Source organism: Truncatella angustata, assembly GCF_020726525.1.
Source record: "Truncatella angustata strain MPI-SDFR-AT-0073 chromosome Unknown BKA67scaffold_4, whole genome shotgun sequence".
Taxonomy (NCBI): domain Eukaryota; kingdom Fungi; phylum Ascomycota; class Sordariomycetes; order Amphisphaeriales; family Sporocadaceae; genus Truncatella; species Truncatella angustata.
The window spans coordinates 3,038,544-3,051,938 of NW_025763384.1; the positions used below are offsets into that span (position 1 = coordinate 3,038,544).

The 13,395-nt window shown below is 48.9% G+C and overlaps 4 protein-coding genes and 1 non-coding gene across 5 annotated transcripts; 1 reads left to right on the top strand and 4 right to left on the bottom strand.

Moving 5' to 3' along the window:
* Positions 1–64: 64 nt before the first annotated feature.
* Positions 65–2,343, top strand: BKA67DRAFT_565874 (autophagy-related protein 17). The gene is made up of 2 exons (XM_046102836.1): positions 65–819; positions 889–2,343. Exons 1-2 carry the CDS (start codon positions 304–306, stop codon positions 1,897–1,899), a joined length of 1,527 nt encoding a protein of 508 aa, XP_045958920.1. The 5' UTR covers positions 65–303; the 3' UTR covers positions 1,900–2,343.
* Positions 2,344–2,595: 252 nt separating this feature from the next.
* Positions 2,596–2,701, bottom strand: BKA67DRAFT_t95. The gene has a single exon. It is a non-coding gene; the product is annotated as a tRNA-Asp (tRNA).
* A 2,434-nt stretch (positions 2,702–5,135) lies between these two features.
* On the bottom strand, positions 5,136–6,074 carry BKA67DRAFT_658934 (uncharacterized protein; the record flags this gene model as incomplete). The annotated part of the gene is made up of 1 exon (XM_046107370.1): positions 5,136–6,074. The coding sequence occupies one exon, from the start codon at positions 6,072–6,074 to the stop codon at positions 5,136–5,138; it is 939 nt and encodes a 312-aa protein (XP_045958921.1).
* A 453-nt stretch (positions 6,075–6,527) lies between these two features.
* On the bottom strand, positions 6,528–8,435 carry BKA67DRAFT_286273 (uncharacterized protein). Its single transcript, XM_046095980.1, has 4 exons — positions 7,693–8,435; positions 7,504–7,536; positions 6,898–7,424; positions 6,528–6,762 (listed from the first exon to the last, which is right to left on the bottom strand). The coding sequence occupies exons 1-3, from the start codon at positions 8,024–8,026 to the stop codon at positions 6,904–6,906; spliced, it is 888 nt and encodes a 295-aa protein (XP_045958922.1). The 5' UTR covers positions 8,027–8,435; the 3' UTR covers positions 6,528–6,762; positions 6,898–6,903.
* A 1,308-nt stretch (positions 8,436–9,743) lies between these two features.
* On the bottom strand, positions 9,744–10,401 carry BKA67DRAFT_535963 (uncharacterized protein; the record flags this gene model as incomplete). Its single annotated transcript, XM_046100089.1, has 4 exons — positions 9,744–9,873; positions 9,946–10,016; positions 10,073–10,223; positions 10,292–10,401. The coding sequence occupies 4 exons, from the start codon at positions 10,399–10,401 to the stop codon at positions 9,744–9,746; spliced, it is 462 nt and encodes a 153-aa protein (XP_045958923.1).
* Positions 10,402–13,395: the final 2,994 nt, after the last annotated feature.

Below are 13,395 nucleotides of genomic sequence, written 5' to 3' on the forward strand. Positions count from 1 at the left end.
CACAAGCATCGCCCGCAAAAGCATCCCTCTCGACGAGCCTGGCCCAATCGGACATTTTACCGCGGTCTCTAACTTCAAGTCTTGCCGATCCCCAAGGAAGGCTGCACTGACGTGTTGAGCTTCCAAGTGAGCTCAACCTCGATGAATTTAGCTTTTCTCTTCTTATCTCGCAACCCTTTTCCCCAACTCGAATAAACCTAGATATCATCAGAAGCGACCATGTAGCCCTTGCGGCGTCGTCGCTGGCCATTCTTCGCTTCGAGATATTGAATATAGTCTCAAGTTCCAGATAGTACTATCACCATGGCGTCCCCTTCATCCGCAGCCTCGTCATCTCCACGGGGCTCCCCCCCATCTTCACCGCATGGCGACCACCAAGACGCCGATTCCACCCCCGTCGAGACCCTCGTTCAGCATTTGCTTGAAGCTAAGCGGTCGCTATCATCCATGGGCCAGGTCCTACGGGCAAACGAGATCGTGACAGCAGCTCGACAAGCCCACACGGAATCCGTCATCCTCGGAGCCCAGGCCCAGTTCCTGCGTCGCGGCATCAACGACCAGATCCGCCTGCTCCTGAGAGCCCGCCGTAGCATGAACAGAACCTATGACAGCGGCAAGCGCGAGTTCAAACAAGTCATCAAGAATCTCGATGTCGCAAACGGCCAGTTGGAAACTACCATGGCGGTCCTGACGGAACAGACTGTCGAAAGCGCCTTCAGGCCGAGAGGTGAGGACAGAAAGAATCTGCTGGACTTTGTAGATGTGGTCCAGGTCGACACGATGCACAGTGCCTTGAAAGACAACATCGCCGCACTACAGGTGAGCCGTTCTAGTCGGTTGATACATGACAAGTCTCGACTCTCGTAACTAATCCGTCGTCGCTCCTAGAGTACACAGACTTCATTCGACGGTGATCTGTTACGATTCGATACCGATCTTCGGACGCTCAACAAGACCATCTCCTCCGCGCCTTCGCCGCCGTCACCCTCTGCCTCCAACGCCTACCCTCCTGTCCCGCTTCTGTTGGCATCTCTGATGGAGAGCTCTCATGAGATGGCTGAGCTCCTGGCCTCTCTCACGACCCATTTCGATCTCTGCGTCACTGCTGTGCGGATGACCGACGGAGGTGCAGCTTTGGCAAGAAGGAAAGCCGCAGAAGCATCGCAATCCCAAGGCGATGTCAATGCTGTCTCCATATCCGGTGTCATTGCGGAACAAGAGTCACACATGGCCGACGAAGACCCAATCTCCGCAGAAGAGCGCACGGGAATGCTCCAGATCGTTGTGCAGGACGCCTCCGAGGTGCCTGACGTGGTCCAAGAGATCAACGAACGGCTTAGTAGCATGGAAGAAGAGTATTGCCACTTGGTCGAACAGACCGATCAAGTGAAGGCTACCTATACAACGACCATCGATGCCTTTCGAGTGCTTGAAGACATTGGGACCCGATTCCGAAGTTACATCGCCGCCGAAACCGAGTTCCGCGAGCGGTGGGTTGCAGAGCATGATACTATCAGTATCAAGATGGACGAGATGGAGGAGCTAAGGCTATTCTACGAGAACTACGCCAATGCATACGACAGCCTGCTTTTGGAAGTTGAGCGACGAAGAGCACAAGAAGAGCGAGTCCTAAGTGTCTGGCGGAAAGCCAAGGATAGTGTGGACAAGATTATTGAAGCGGACCGGAAACAACGGGAGACGTTCAGGCATGATGTTGCCGAGTACATACCTACCGATTTGTGGCCGGGAATGGACGGTCCCATCAAGAGGTGGGAAGTTTTACCAGTTGCAAACGGCCCAAATGAAGAGGGTGGATCTACTAGTACACCGGCGCTTGACAAGAGTACTGTGCAGGCTGCTGCTGCGAGGCTTGGGCGTAATTTGGGCGATCGGCAATGATGAGGGCGTATCTGCATGCATTGGGCTTATTAGCAGGCGTTGTGGTCCAGTCACAACTTGACTCCTATGGCGTTGGGATATTGGTGTTATGTGAGTTATGTACAGGTCGTCTCTGTTTTTGTGTCTTGGTAGGGTTGGATCGCTTGTTTATGGTTCGGTTGCACTCCAATTCAAGAAGTTTCGCCTCATAATTGATTATAGTTGAAGCCGATAAATTCATTGCAAACGCACACACTCAAAGAAGAACTCGGACAATTTCAAGGACGAAGAGACCCTAGACTTTGTGGTTCAGAGTGTGGGGCTCTCGATACTTGAGAAACATGATGCGTGAAAGAAGCATTAATTTCCAGCAAACAACCAAGTGCATCTCAATCAGTATGTAGCGAGTACGTGGTGAGTAACCAGCTAAATAATACATACATATATTGAGTGGTGAATCTGGTCGAACATTCTATAACTTCATACATGTGTGTCGTACTATAATATAGCCTATTATATTACCCTTTCCACTAACTAACCACCACATTTCTTCTACCTTTTCTACTCCGGACAGAATTCTAAAACTTTAAGCCTGAAAAGCTGCTCCACCTTTTAATGGTACCAGCAAACACACCAAATAGCTTGATAGAGATTAAAAATAAAAAAAATAAAAGGATACATGTGACATTCATAGAAATCGAAGTTTACAGCAAAAGACTCTCGATCGGGGAATTGAACCCCGGTCTCCAGCGAGTTGTTGCTCAACGAATTTCTCCGACGAAGCACTGACAAGCTGGCATACTGACCACTATACTAATCGAGAGATGATTGGCTTTCTTGTTGAATTTTCGTGAAAAAATGGTGCTTATGACCTAATGTGCCCAATCGATCCACTTCTCAGCTTTTAGTTCGTCTCCCACCTACGACAACCTTTATCTCAGTAGGCAGACCACCTAGTGGCAGTTATCGTATGTTTAACCAGGTGATATTTACATAGAGACATAAGATATTGTTTTATTATTTGTGGGTTTATATTTAAATACATGTATCAGGAATGTGTCGATTCATTACTGAGGTAAGAGGTGCTTTGTACTGCGCATTTTCGGTCACATTGTTAATATCATCTGGTGCACTAGAGTCAGTAACCAGCCGGAGAGAAAATTGAGAAAATGGCCAGAGAGAGTGGTCGGCCATATTAGTCAACCACTCCAAAATTCATCCTTCTTCCATTATCAAATAATTCGGTTCTGTATTCATGAAACAGCCCGATAAGTGCCCACGGATTTATGTAACAACGCTCACCTGCTGCGGTGTCTGCACTGAAAGCCAGGTCAGCATTGCTACATCATCCGCGGTAGTCTCATTTGGGTTTGCGTCGACCTTGTCTCGCCCAGAAGGCCGGGGAGGGCATTTTGAACCGTCGCTGAATATCTACATAGTATCAAACCGCAGTCTGCAGAGCCTGCTCTTGGTCAAGTTGAGTCAATCTTGGCGTGCACGTGTTTGTGCCGGAAAAAGACATGCGATGTCGCGGCTCTCTGACCACCCTGACGTTGTTGGTTGCAGTGAAGCTTCCCAAGTGTCTCGCGGAGAGAGGGAGGGGGGAGAAGCCTTCGGGTTTCGAAGCAATCTACCTTTCTGATGGAAAACATGATCAGTTAATGCGCGAAATGTGGCCACTTCGACTCTTGATTTTCTAGCCAGTCTCGACAAACATACTGCTCTCCTTGAGTCAACACCAGCCGCTTGGCTGCTATAGTATTGCGTGATCTGTTATGATACTTGCGTCGTCGGAGATTCGACACTAATGCACAACTCATGCACAAATGGGAAGGGGTATACTTGCGCGAATCATGAAAGTCCTTGGAATCGATCATACAAACACTTCTCGACAGTCACATTCTTCGAGCAGCATGTATCAAGAGAGTTTAACTGTATTTTTGCTGTTATGCAGCCGAATTTTCAAGCCCTCAAAAATAGATAGTCATAAATCGTATCTTGTCGTTTTGCGGCTATGGCTTCCGATCCAACCTTGTCCAACTCTACTAGCGACAAGAGCCACTATCTAGCCATTACGGACTCGGCCGCTTTTACCGGAGGAGCAATGAGCCTGACCTGAACACGACATCGCCGGCCGACCGCGAAAATTCGCGGAAGTCTGTTAAGCCCAAGGGCAGGGCACTCCATCGCAGTAGGGCACATCGCCGACGCATTCGCCGGTCCCCTCGTCGTTGCACCAGCCACCACCACAGCAGTGGCCGTCACAGTGGCAGCGAGCGTTGAGAGGGTGCTTTTGGTTCAGGTCAGCCCATGCGAACAGGCGATGTTGTCAGGGGAGGGGGTGTCAAGACTTACGAGCGAGTTTGCGGGAGTCAGAGCGACTGCGTTGACGGCGGTGACGGCCATGAGGATGGAGAGGAAGGCAAAGGTCTTCATGATGACGAGGCTAGCAAGGCGACGGATGACTGTGTGGAGGATGGTGTGATTTTGTAAGATTGAGACATCGTTGTCGCAGAGTTTGAAGGACTTATATATCCGATTTTGCATGGTGGTTCACATATGCTCACCTCAGAGCTAAGCGACCTTCACCAGTTGGAGCCTAGTTGCCCAGCCCTATACGAACGCAATTAGGCTGGGGTCGTCGCTTGGTTGAGGCTCTAAAAGGCTCGGCGGATCCTGTGAGATTCCTTCAGACTTGGCGGACCCAGTGATCATGCTTGTATAGGCAGGCCAAAGGTTGAAACTTATATCTTGGGACAGTAGGGAATATCATAGTTTGTTCTTGGTTTTGCAGGGTTCGTTTAGCCAGGTATGCACTGTCAGGTATGCATTGTCAGGACATGCACAGTCAGGCACGGACATGGCATGGGGTATCGTCACGGGTCGTCGAGCACACTAGGGCTGGAAGAGCAGTCATGGTGGCAATGTCTCTATTCATCTTCTCCATACAAGGTCATGCGGCCGATGATTTCCGTTGAGCTGGCAGCCTCTATTACACCTGCCATCGTCAGCGTTAGCCATTGTTCTGCTGTGCTAAAGGGTCGTCGATACTCACATTACCCCTTTCTTTTTCCACATCCCAACTGCTTCGCCGACAGTCCCCTATATTATGTTGTCGCCGATCCTCACATTACCCCTTTTCTGTCAACTGCTCCGCCGGCCATTCCCACCGCGGATCGTTGCTCCTCTCTGGTGTTCTTTGATTGAGTACAAGGGGAACCAACCTCATTCTACTTGTCTTTCCTTTGTTCCCTTGTCTACTGTTCATCTTCCCCATCTTTGATATCACTCGGCTTCTGCTCCTCGATCAAGGGAAGCATTGAGTCTCCAACATCGTCGAGCATGTTGGCGGTTCGAATTTTATCTAGTATGACTTCCTTTGGAAAGTACCCAAGGGTCTGAGAGTAGGTCAGATGCAGGATATTGACCAACGTCAAATTCGAGTTATTCCGGTATTGGGTCCATGTATTGCGAATGTCTTTCCAGTTGAAGACATGCCGAGTCTTGCCGGCTAGCTGGATCTCCGTTGTGATGACTCTTCCGAGGACCTCGCGCTGAGCTGAATCGGTTTCCGAAAATAGGGAATATTCATATAGAATGCTAGCCATGACTTCTACCAGGAATTCGCACATGGCTTCCGCAGCGATCATGCCAGGATTCGCGGATTCTGGCTTCCAATCCGGGCCGAAATGTTGGCGGAAGTATTCCTGCCCCTCTGGAGCAGGATGGTGTTCACCAGTTGGATAGGCTTGCGTGTTGGGAACCTCTGGTTCGGGTGTTGGCAAAACGTTGATGATCAATTTGTTGACCTTCAGGCCATGACGATAGATAATTCCCGCCATGTCGTGCCTTTCTCTTCGGATGGGAACGTTTAGCGGTGGGTATGGAAGCTTTTGCACTCGGGAGCTGGCCGCAATTGGTCCCGCGCGCAGGACCATGCTCAGAGCAGTAGCGAACATCATCACGTAGTTGTTAAACTTGATGCTGTGCATCATGTGTTTGCCGCGAAGATGCCTGCGGGAGGACTCAAAACTCATGGAAGAGTCCAGATCGGTGAGGTTGACTTTGAGCGTATCAACGAAGTCAGTCAGGAACGGGACGGAAGTCCATTGAGACCAGAGCTCTCTGTCGCCGATGTAACTCCAGTCCAGAGTCCAGGTGACGGGGTGCTTCTCCAACTTTGCCAAGATATCCATAACCTCGTTACAAGTTTGCTTATTTGTTGACATCAATGCTAACCAAGGAGCTCGGTACCGGGGATACTGGAATCCGACGTGTGTGTAACGGGCGAGGTCGCTACAGGGAAAACCGATCTTACTTCGGGATCTACTGGGGTCTGAATTCATCAGTATCACGTTTTCGATGACCATGAGCCGGAGCTCAGTCACAAAATCGGAGAACAGATGCATTCTGTCGTAGAATGCTGATACAATTTCCTCTTGGAGGAGTTGGGGGCGGTCTTCTTTCGTAATTGAATGCTGTTGGTCGTAGTGATTTGGTCGCAGCTGATATCTGGTTGCCTTGATGAGAGAAACAACATGCAGCTAGAGAAGCCTTAATTGTGGCTTGCCAAAAGACTAGTAGGCGTGGGGTGCGGCTTCAGTCATCGACAACTGCGTCTGGTCGTGATGTTCACAGTATTGGTGACTTAGCCGCATCAAGCGGGTCTCTTTTCTTTTACTCGAGTTACCAGTCACAATCTTCGGTCTTCCTATTGTTGTCGTTGAGCCCTAGTCTTTTAATCTCGACGGCGCCAGGGACGAATCTACAGGTCGACGCTTCACAACTTATTAAGACAGATTTGTCTTTCTACTCGACGAGTCGATGGTTTTGAGAAGCATGACGCACTTAATAGCTCACAGGCAATTGCCGTGGTAAACGATACTAAAAACCGTCAGCATTCGCCCAGTTATCGAGAGACAGATGAGCAGCATGCGAACAACGTCAAGAATAATAAGTCACGGATCTCCCTCAGTCCCACAACACTGAGTACCACTGGCTGATCCAAGGACGACTTACTGTTTCCTATGATTGCCTCGCCGGTGGTCCGTCTAAAGGAGTATTGCTATTCTCATTGGCAGGATACCAGAGATAGTATTGTGATTCCGGAGTCGGCATTTCTGCTCTTACACTGCCGCCCAATTCTCTCGGAGGTGTAAGCCCGGACACTTCTAAACGTCCTTGCTCATCCATCTCATACACGGGCCGTGGTGACCCATGTCGATGCCATGGCGTATTTGCCTCGTTTGGAAGACCATGTGAGGGAGTGGGCACAGGACTCTTCTTGAGCATACCGAGCGGATCCCCGCTGCTCTTTGACTGGTTCGCGGGAAGCTCAGCAGGGTTCCGTCGTCGTTTGGATCGTAAACGTCTCCAAATGAAGAATGCTGCGCCAATTGCGATGAGAAGAGCAACACCCGCACCAACACTGATGCCAATCACAGCACCAGTCGTAAGTGCCGGGGTGGAAGAGCCGGATGAGGTTGGTGAGGCTGATGAAGAAGGCGAAGCTGTGTTACTGGCACATTTGGCACTTGCTGTACTAGCTGGGGACGAGTAGTCAGGTCAGTCATACTTGCTGCTGCCCAATATAATCATTTTAGTGAGGGTTGAGTTGGTACCTACAAGGAGCAATAATATGATCGCAGTTGTATACCACTACACATTCGAAATCAGTAAGTGCTTCTCTGAGATGGGCTGCGGAACTGCTTGGGTTAGTGGAACAACCACAACGAGCTCCGTTGGCCCGGGTAGGGAATGGTTGCTCCACAGACATGCCAGAAGGGGTAGTAAACGATTATGGAAATTACTAACTGTTACATGCTGTGTTGCCATATACATAATAGTCTTGCTCGAAGGTTTGCCAACACCGGAAACCCCCGTTATTGCTATCATAGCCGTTGCTTCCCGTACCGGCATATTGTCCTTCGGCAACCTTGGGACCGAGCTTGGCGACAAACTGAGTATTAGTGTCGGTGAAGAGTCCTACGGTCGTGTCGCAAACCCAAAGAGCAGTTTGGCCTGACTCAGTGGCAACTGTCGCAACATCTTGAGGTGTACCTCTGTTGCTATTTGGGTAGTAGGCAATTTGCGATGATAGGATGCCAGACTTATCTCTACAATCAGCAAGGACCACGTGCTCCGACATCGTTGGGAACGGGTTAAAGATGAGTGGCACGCGCGTGCGGCCTTATCCCTGAGACTCGACGCCGAAGTGTTATTAAGGGTCTCAGGCATGGAATGGCATTTCTGACAACTCTCGCACAGATCGTAAAATTTGGTCTCTGAGAATGGTCGCTGAATAATAAGCAAGAGAGCGAAGAGGCATGAGCTTTACTGTGTACAGAGTCAAGAGAAGAAATATCACCACACGTCGTACAACATGGTAAGCGAAGGACAACTGAAGTCGGCGCATCCTGTTCACGAGGCTCAGCCAAGCTGAGAAACATCCCTGGCATCCCTCCTTTCTGTTCTGTGCTGTGTAACTATAAACCAATAAAAAGCCAACTGAGATGCACCTTTGCGTGATGGCGCCACGGGCGACCTTTCGTGATGCTGCCGCAACCCCTGTTCAGTCCAGGGTCTCGCCTAAATTTGGCTGGGATTTGCGGGTCGGCAAGCTTTCTATTCGGAGTATCCTAACCCTTGGAACTTTGAGCCGTCGGGGGTCTGGATCGCTTAACTTGCTGCGCCGCACAGCTCGCAAAATCTGTAATAAAATACTCACAGCGTAATTGTGGCTTGGCTAGTTTTACTAATAATGAGTGTACGACAAGATATAATCAGCTGGGGAAACTTCCTATATGCTTAATTAATACTTCTAGATCCTAATAATACACTTCAAAAATGACCTTTGCCAAATTTATTGTGGAACAAATCGCTTCACAACGGTGATTTCTCCCTCTGTGCGTTTCATTACGGATTCTGCAAAGACAGGCGCTGACTCAGCCCTCAGATAGTTTAACTTTGCAACATGACCACATCTTGTGAATGACGTGTTAATCTAATCCCTCATGCTCCTTTCAAGAATCATACATCAGCGATATGGGAAGCCACTTCTCTTTCCTGGAATCGATTATTAACTGGACGCAAACCAGGAGCGTATTAGTCGGAGTGTCCTATACATATAATACTGACCATTAATTGGGGTCTGCGGGGCTGCCAAAGGTGGAGACTCCGGTGTATGTTTGCTTATTCTACCGTATATGCCTCAATTCCTTCGGACTTGAGCCAGAGACAAGCCAATAAGTGTGGTCAACTAGCCACCATCACATTGAAAGACATACATCACATATTACAAGCTTAAGTTGTCGCAACTGGTTACACACTGGTACGGCTATCGCTAGTCTAGGAATTGGGGTACCCTGAACACTGACACGCAACGTGTTGACAAAAAAAAAAAAGTGCCGCACCCCTGTAGTGATAGTAGTTAGTGTTGTGTGTAGGGGTGCGGCACTTTTTCTGGCAACAGCCTTGACACGTGCGACGAAACGTGCAGGGATTACTTTTTCTTGGCTACTCATCAAAAGATGTCGTAACTTCTGAAACTATCAGGTCCGTTATCGAACAAATTGTCTGACAACACAATAGAAACGAGCTTTCATAATCTGCGACCGTCTTGGGGATGCAGGTATAAGCCGTTGAACGACTAACTTGAACTGGGAAATGGTCGGCTACTTGGGACGCGTCAAACATTCTCCACAAATTGTGTGGTCACGATTTCGTTCATGCAAGTATCTTGAACAAGCGACGAAGGGAAGAGTGTTGATTGATTGAGATATGGTTCTGGCTACGGAACCTATAACAGGTGGGCAGATGGAAGCAGCACTGAAGCGCCACCTTCCCCAGAGTCTGACGAGCATCACTTAGCGTGGCTCGAAGTACCATCTCTGGTTATCCTGATCCTTCTTAGTCGCAGAGAGGATGTCGGCGCCAGACTGAGTAGAGAAGTCCTTCACGGTGAGCTGGCCGCGGCTAGACACCTTGCTCGTAATGCTGCCCTCAGCAGTCAGCCCGGTTCGATCTCAGATCATGGCCTTCAGGAGGACATGGGGCATCCAGACTTACGTATATACATCGTATCCATTAGCTGAGCTTGACTTGATAGTCCAGCGGGCGGTGGGATCCGTCGGGGAGATCTGCGGAGTAGAGACAAGCGTGTTATCGCCTGTAACTTTAGATTAGTACGGTATACAAACTGCAGGGTATAAGACGGGAACTCGCCGGTAGCGGTGATGAAGTATCCGGTAAGCACGTTGATGATCAGATACTCTGCGTCGTCGCCAGAGCCTGCCACAAGAGCCAACTGCCATTTCGCATTGTCTGTAGGGCTGCTGCCCCTCTCGCTATATTTCGAAATGAGTGAGTTCAACGAATCTTGAGATTTCAAGGAAATGTTTGCAGTGAGGCTCACTAAGTTCTGACATCTTGTCCAACGTTCAGGCCACCTCCCCAGGAGTTGGCATTCAATTTAGGGGCCTGGTAGGGCACGATTTCATAAACACCGGCGCCTGTGAAACCCATATTGGACGAAGTGATGATAGAGGCTGAGATAGCTCGATATGCTGAAGATCTCTGGTTGAGATATGATAAGATTGTTCGTACCCGGGGAGGAAGGGGCATCTTATAGCCAGAGCTGCCCATGGGCGACCGTGAGTATCTCAGAGCTTGGTGAGTCGCCATCAAGGTTGAAAGATCGCCATCCGACTCTGTGCATATTCGTGACTGGAGACGCTTCCCAATGTAGCCGTTTACCTCACCTTGTGTCATGTATCGAGACAGTGATAACCAACTGGAACAAAGGATTCTGACCGATGAAGCAATACTTCATGCGCTCTCCTTACCGCTGACGACAAATTGTGTTGGGACGACCCCGTATTGGTGCGATGAAACCAAGCACACCATTACCAAGACGTCTTCCTCACACATGAATCCTGGCCAAGTTGATTACAATTACGCTATAAGAACAGCTTTGTGTATCCAATTGACCTCCATCTGCATGAAAACATCCCTGGATATTTGCGCCTCCTGCCATTAAGAAGATTGCCGCGTTCAGGCGGCAATAGGATACCAAGCTCCTGCGTTATAGTAGAGGTGGTAAGCCTGCATTGTCTGAAGATTTTGGCGACAGACTTCCCACGATGAGCAATAGCTGTCTTTGGGTGTATTCGTCCAAATTAGCAACGGGGATTTCCCGGAGAGGCCGCTACTTAGCTGTGTATATACAGCTTGACTATCTCGACTTGATATCACTTGGTTTTAGATGCACGAACGTCCACTCAACGTTTGTTACACGTCGCGGGGTCATTCAATCTCGCGGGTGTGATGATTTGACCATCAACTCGACCGGCATTGATTGGACTATGTAACGGTGGAGCTGAAATATTTGAAGCCACCATGACGCTTTAATGCAGAGATCGATGTCGTTTGCCCCAAGAACTAAACCTTATGCCCAACCAATTCAGCAAAGCAAGGCAGTCCAACCCCTGCGGTTAATGTAGAGCTGTGAAAGATGAGCACGTCGACGAATCATATCTTCTTGGTCTCAGACAAACAGCATATGCACTTCGGTCTAGTCTAGTGTTGTAGTTAAATCCACAGATGCAGCTTTGATGTTGTAGAACGATCGAACCTCTCCAGCATGCCATTCCGTTACTCCAACCACAGGTCTACCTCGCTAGTGACGCTGCCGCCCCCGATCATTGGCTAATGGCGCGCGGGGTCGTGAAACCAGATCCGGCGACGAACAGGTGGTATTTGGAGTATGTGTAACAATAAAATTCTTGGTAACCCTGTTGAACATACATGGAGGCCACAATGCTTAGATTGCAATATTGGTCAGTAGACGGCTGTGGAGCACGTTTCGCAACGCGACTGACATTGTATTCAATACGAGGACCTGGAAACGGCTCTATTATGCAAGAGTGGACCTTCCAGAAGATCGACGAACAGACAAGTCCAATCTCGATGGCCTTGGGGTCTAGGATCATTGTCTACTCGGCCGATTGAAGTTCTGGCAAACTTCTTGAAGAACGGATTCGCTGTGAATCGTCTCGGCCGGAATCGTACTGGTGCTTCGTGCCTGCGACAATCTATCAGCGAACCTCACGATGTTTCGGGTGTCTACCGTTTGCGACTTTGAATATTTCATCTTGTATCATCAAGTCGAAATATATCAAGGCTACACCGCTGTGACGTATGATGGGATACTTCTCCATATGAATATGGAGTACAGCGAGTGGAATAGGCGGCAATGTACAAATCTTGCGTCTGTTGCCTCGTCGTTCAGGGTTTTGATTTGCATCTCCGCAATACTCCAAGTGCCGGGCAGCGGTCATGAACCAACGTGCCAAACATCACCTATGATACTGAGCCAGTAGCAATGTCTTGAACCTTGCGTGAGGAAGGAGTTTCGCTAATAAAGGCGACACACATGCACACTGGATTTGTCTCCCTAATCGTTCGGTGTTGGATCTTAGTGACTACAGAACTTGGTACCGGAAATGATAATAAGCGAGAGTGGAGCTGGTAAGAAACCCATATCAGCTTGTATCTGTTCTTTGAGCCCCCGAACGATATAGTTCGTATCGGAGAGGAAAATGAAAATGTGAATATGGCATTGTGATTTACTTCGATCGAAGGTTTTGCGGGTCATAGAATTGCCGGGCATCACTGACCGCGGCCGTTGCTACTAGAGATTGTCATCTCAAAAGAGTGAACCCACGGATCCCCAATACTTTGCAATAGAACAAATCCTTTGGCGTCACAGACTTGGCAGCAGTTCGTCCGACAAATTGGAAAGCTTAGAGAACTTGGAGTAAGTATGCGACCTTATCTACCAAGTGATCCCAACGTCCTTGATGACAAGAACGACCAATGCCGCATTCCTTCGTCATATGAAAATGATTCTGCTTCTTGTCAGAAACTCTGCAAGAGAAGTCATGCAGAAGCTAAGATACGACTCTGCGCCGACCATGGCCGCTTCTGGTCATGTTTCAGAGAGACTCAACAGATCATGACGAATCCTTTGAGAGGGAAGATATGACCTTCAAGCCGAGAAAATTTGGGGGTTCAACAGGCAGAGAAAGGAGAGGGCAAAATGAAAGATATGAGAGCCTTCTGATTGTAGAAACTGGCATTCATTCAGTTACTGTGGCTCTGGGCGCCGATAAATCCAATCCGATTCTCATCCCATGTCGTAGAATCGTTGGTGTAACATGGGGAACTCGTACATATTTGATTAGTCCGAGAAGTGGCTCGCAACTCGGGCAAGTTCCAGCAACTTTTCTTTCTTGAGACTTCTTTCGTCGTTGCTGCGCAGAGTAATGTAGCGGCGGCGGCAACGGCAACGAACTGTAAACTGGGGAATAACGCGGGATGGCTCTTTTCGTTTCTTGGTAATGCTAGTGAGGCACACCCTCTTTCGGTCATCCATGTAGCATAATATATCTAGGCATGTGGACTACATTACTACAACCACGTCACGTAGCGTAGCGCCCGTGGTGATTGCAAAGCCGT

Bases quoted from the DNA above. Each gene is read 5' to 3' on its own strand.
- BKA67DRAFT_286273 (XM_046095980.1), bottom strand. From the start codon at position 8,026: ATGTCGGAGCACGTGGTCCTTGCTGATTGTAGAGATAAGTCTGGCATC. The intron at 7,537-7,692 runs GTTAGTAATTTC...TCGAATGTGTAG, and splicing joins TGGCAACACAGCATGTAACA to TGGTATACAACTGCGATCAT. The intron at 7,425-7,503 runs GTAGGTACCAAC...ACTCGTCCCCAG, and splicing joins CGATCATATTATTGCTCCTT to CTAGTACAGCAAGTGCCAAA.
- BKA67DRAFT_565874 (XM_046102836.1), top strand. From the start codon at position 304: ATGGCGTCCCCTTCATCCGCAGCCTCGTCATCTCCACGGGGCTCCCCC. The intron at 820-888 runs GTGAGCCGTTCT...CGTCGCTCCTAG, and splicing joins ACAACATCGCCGCACTACAG to AGTACACAGACTTCATTCGA.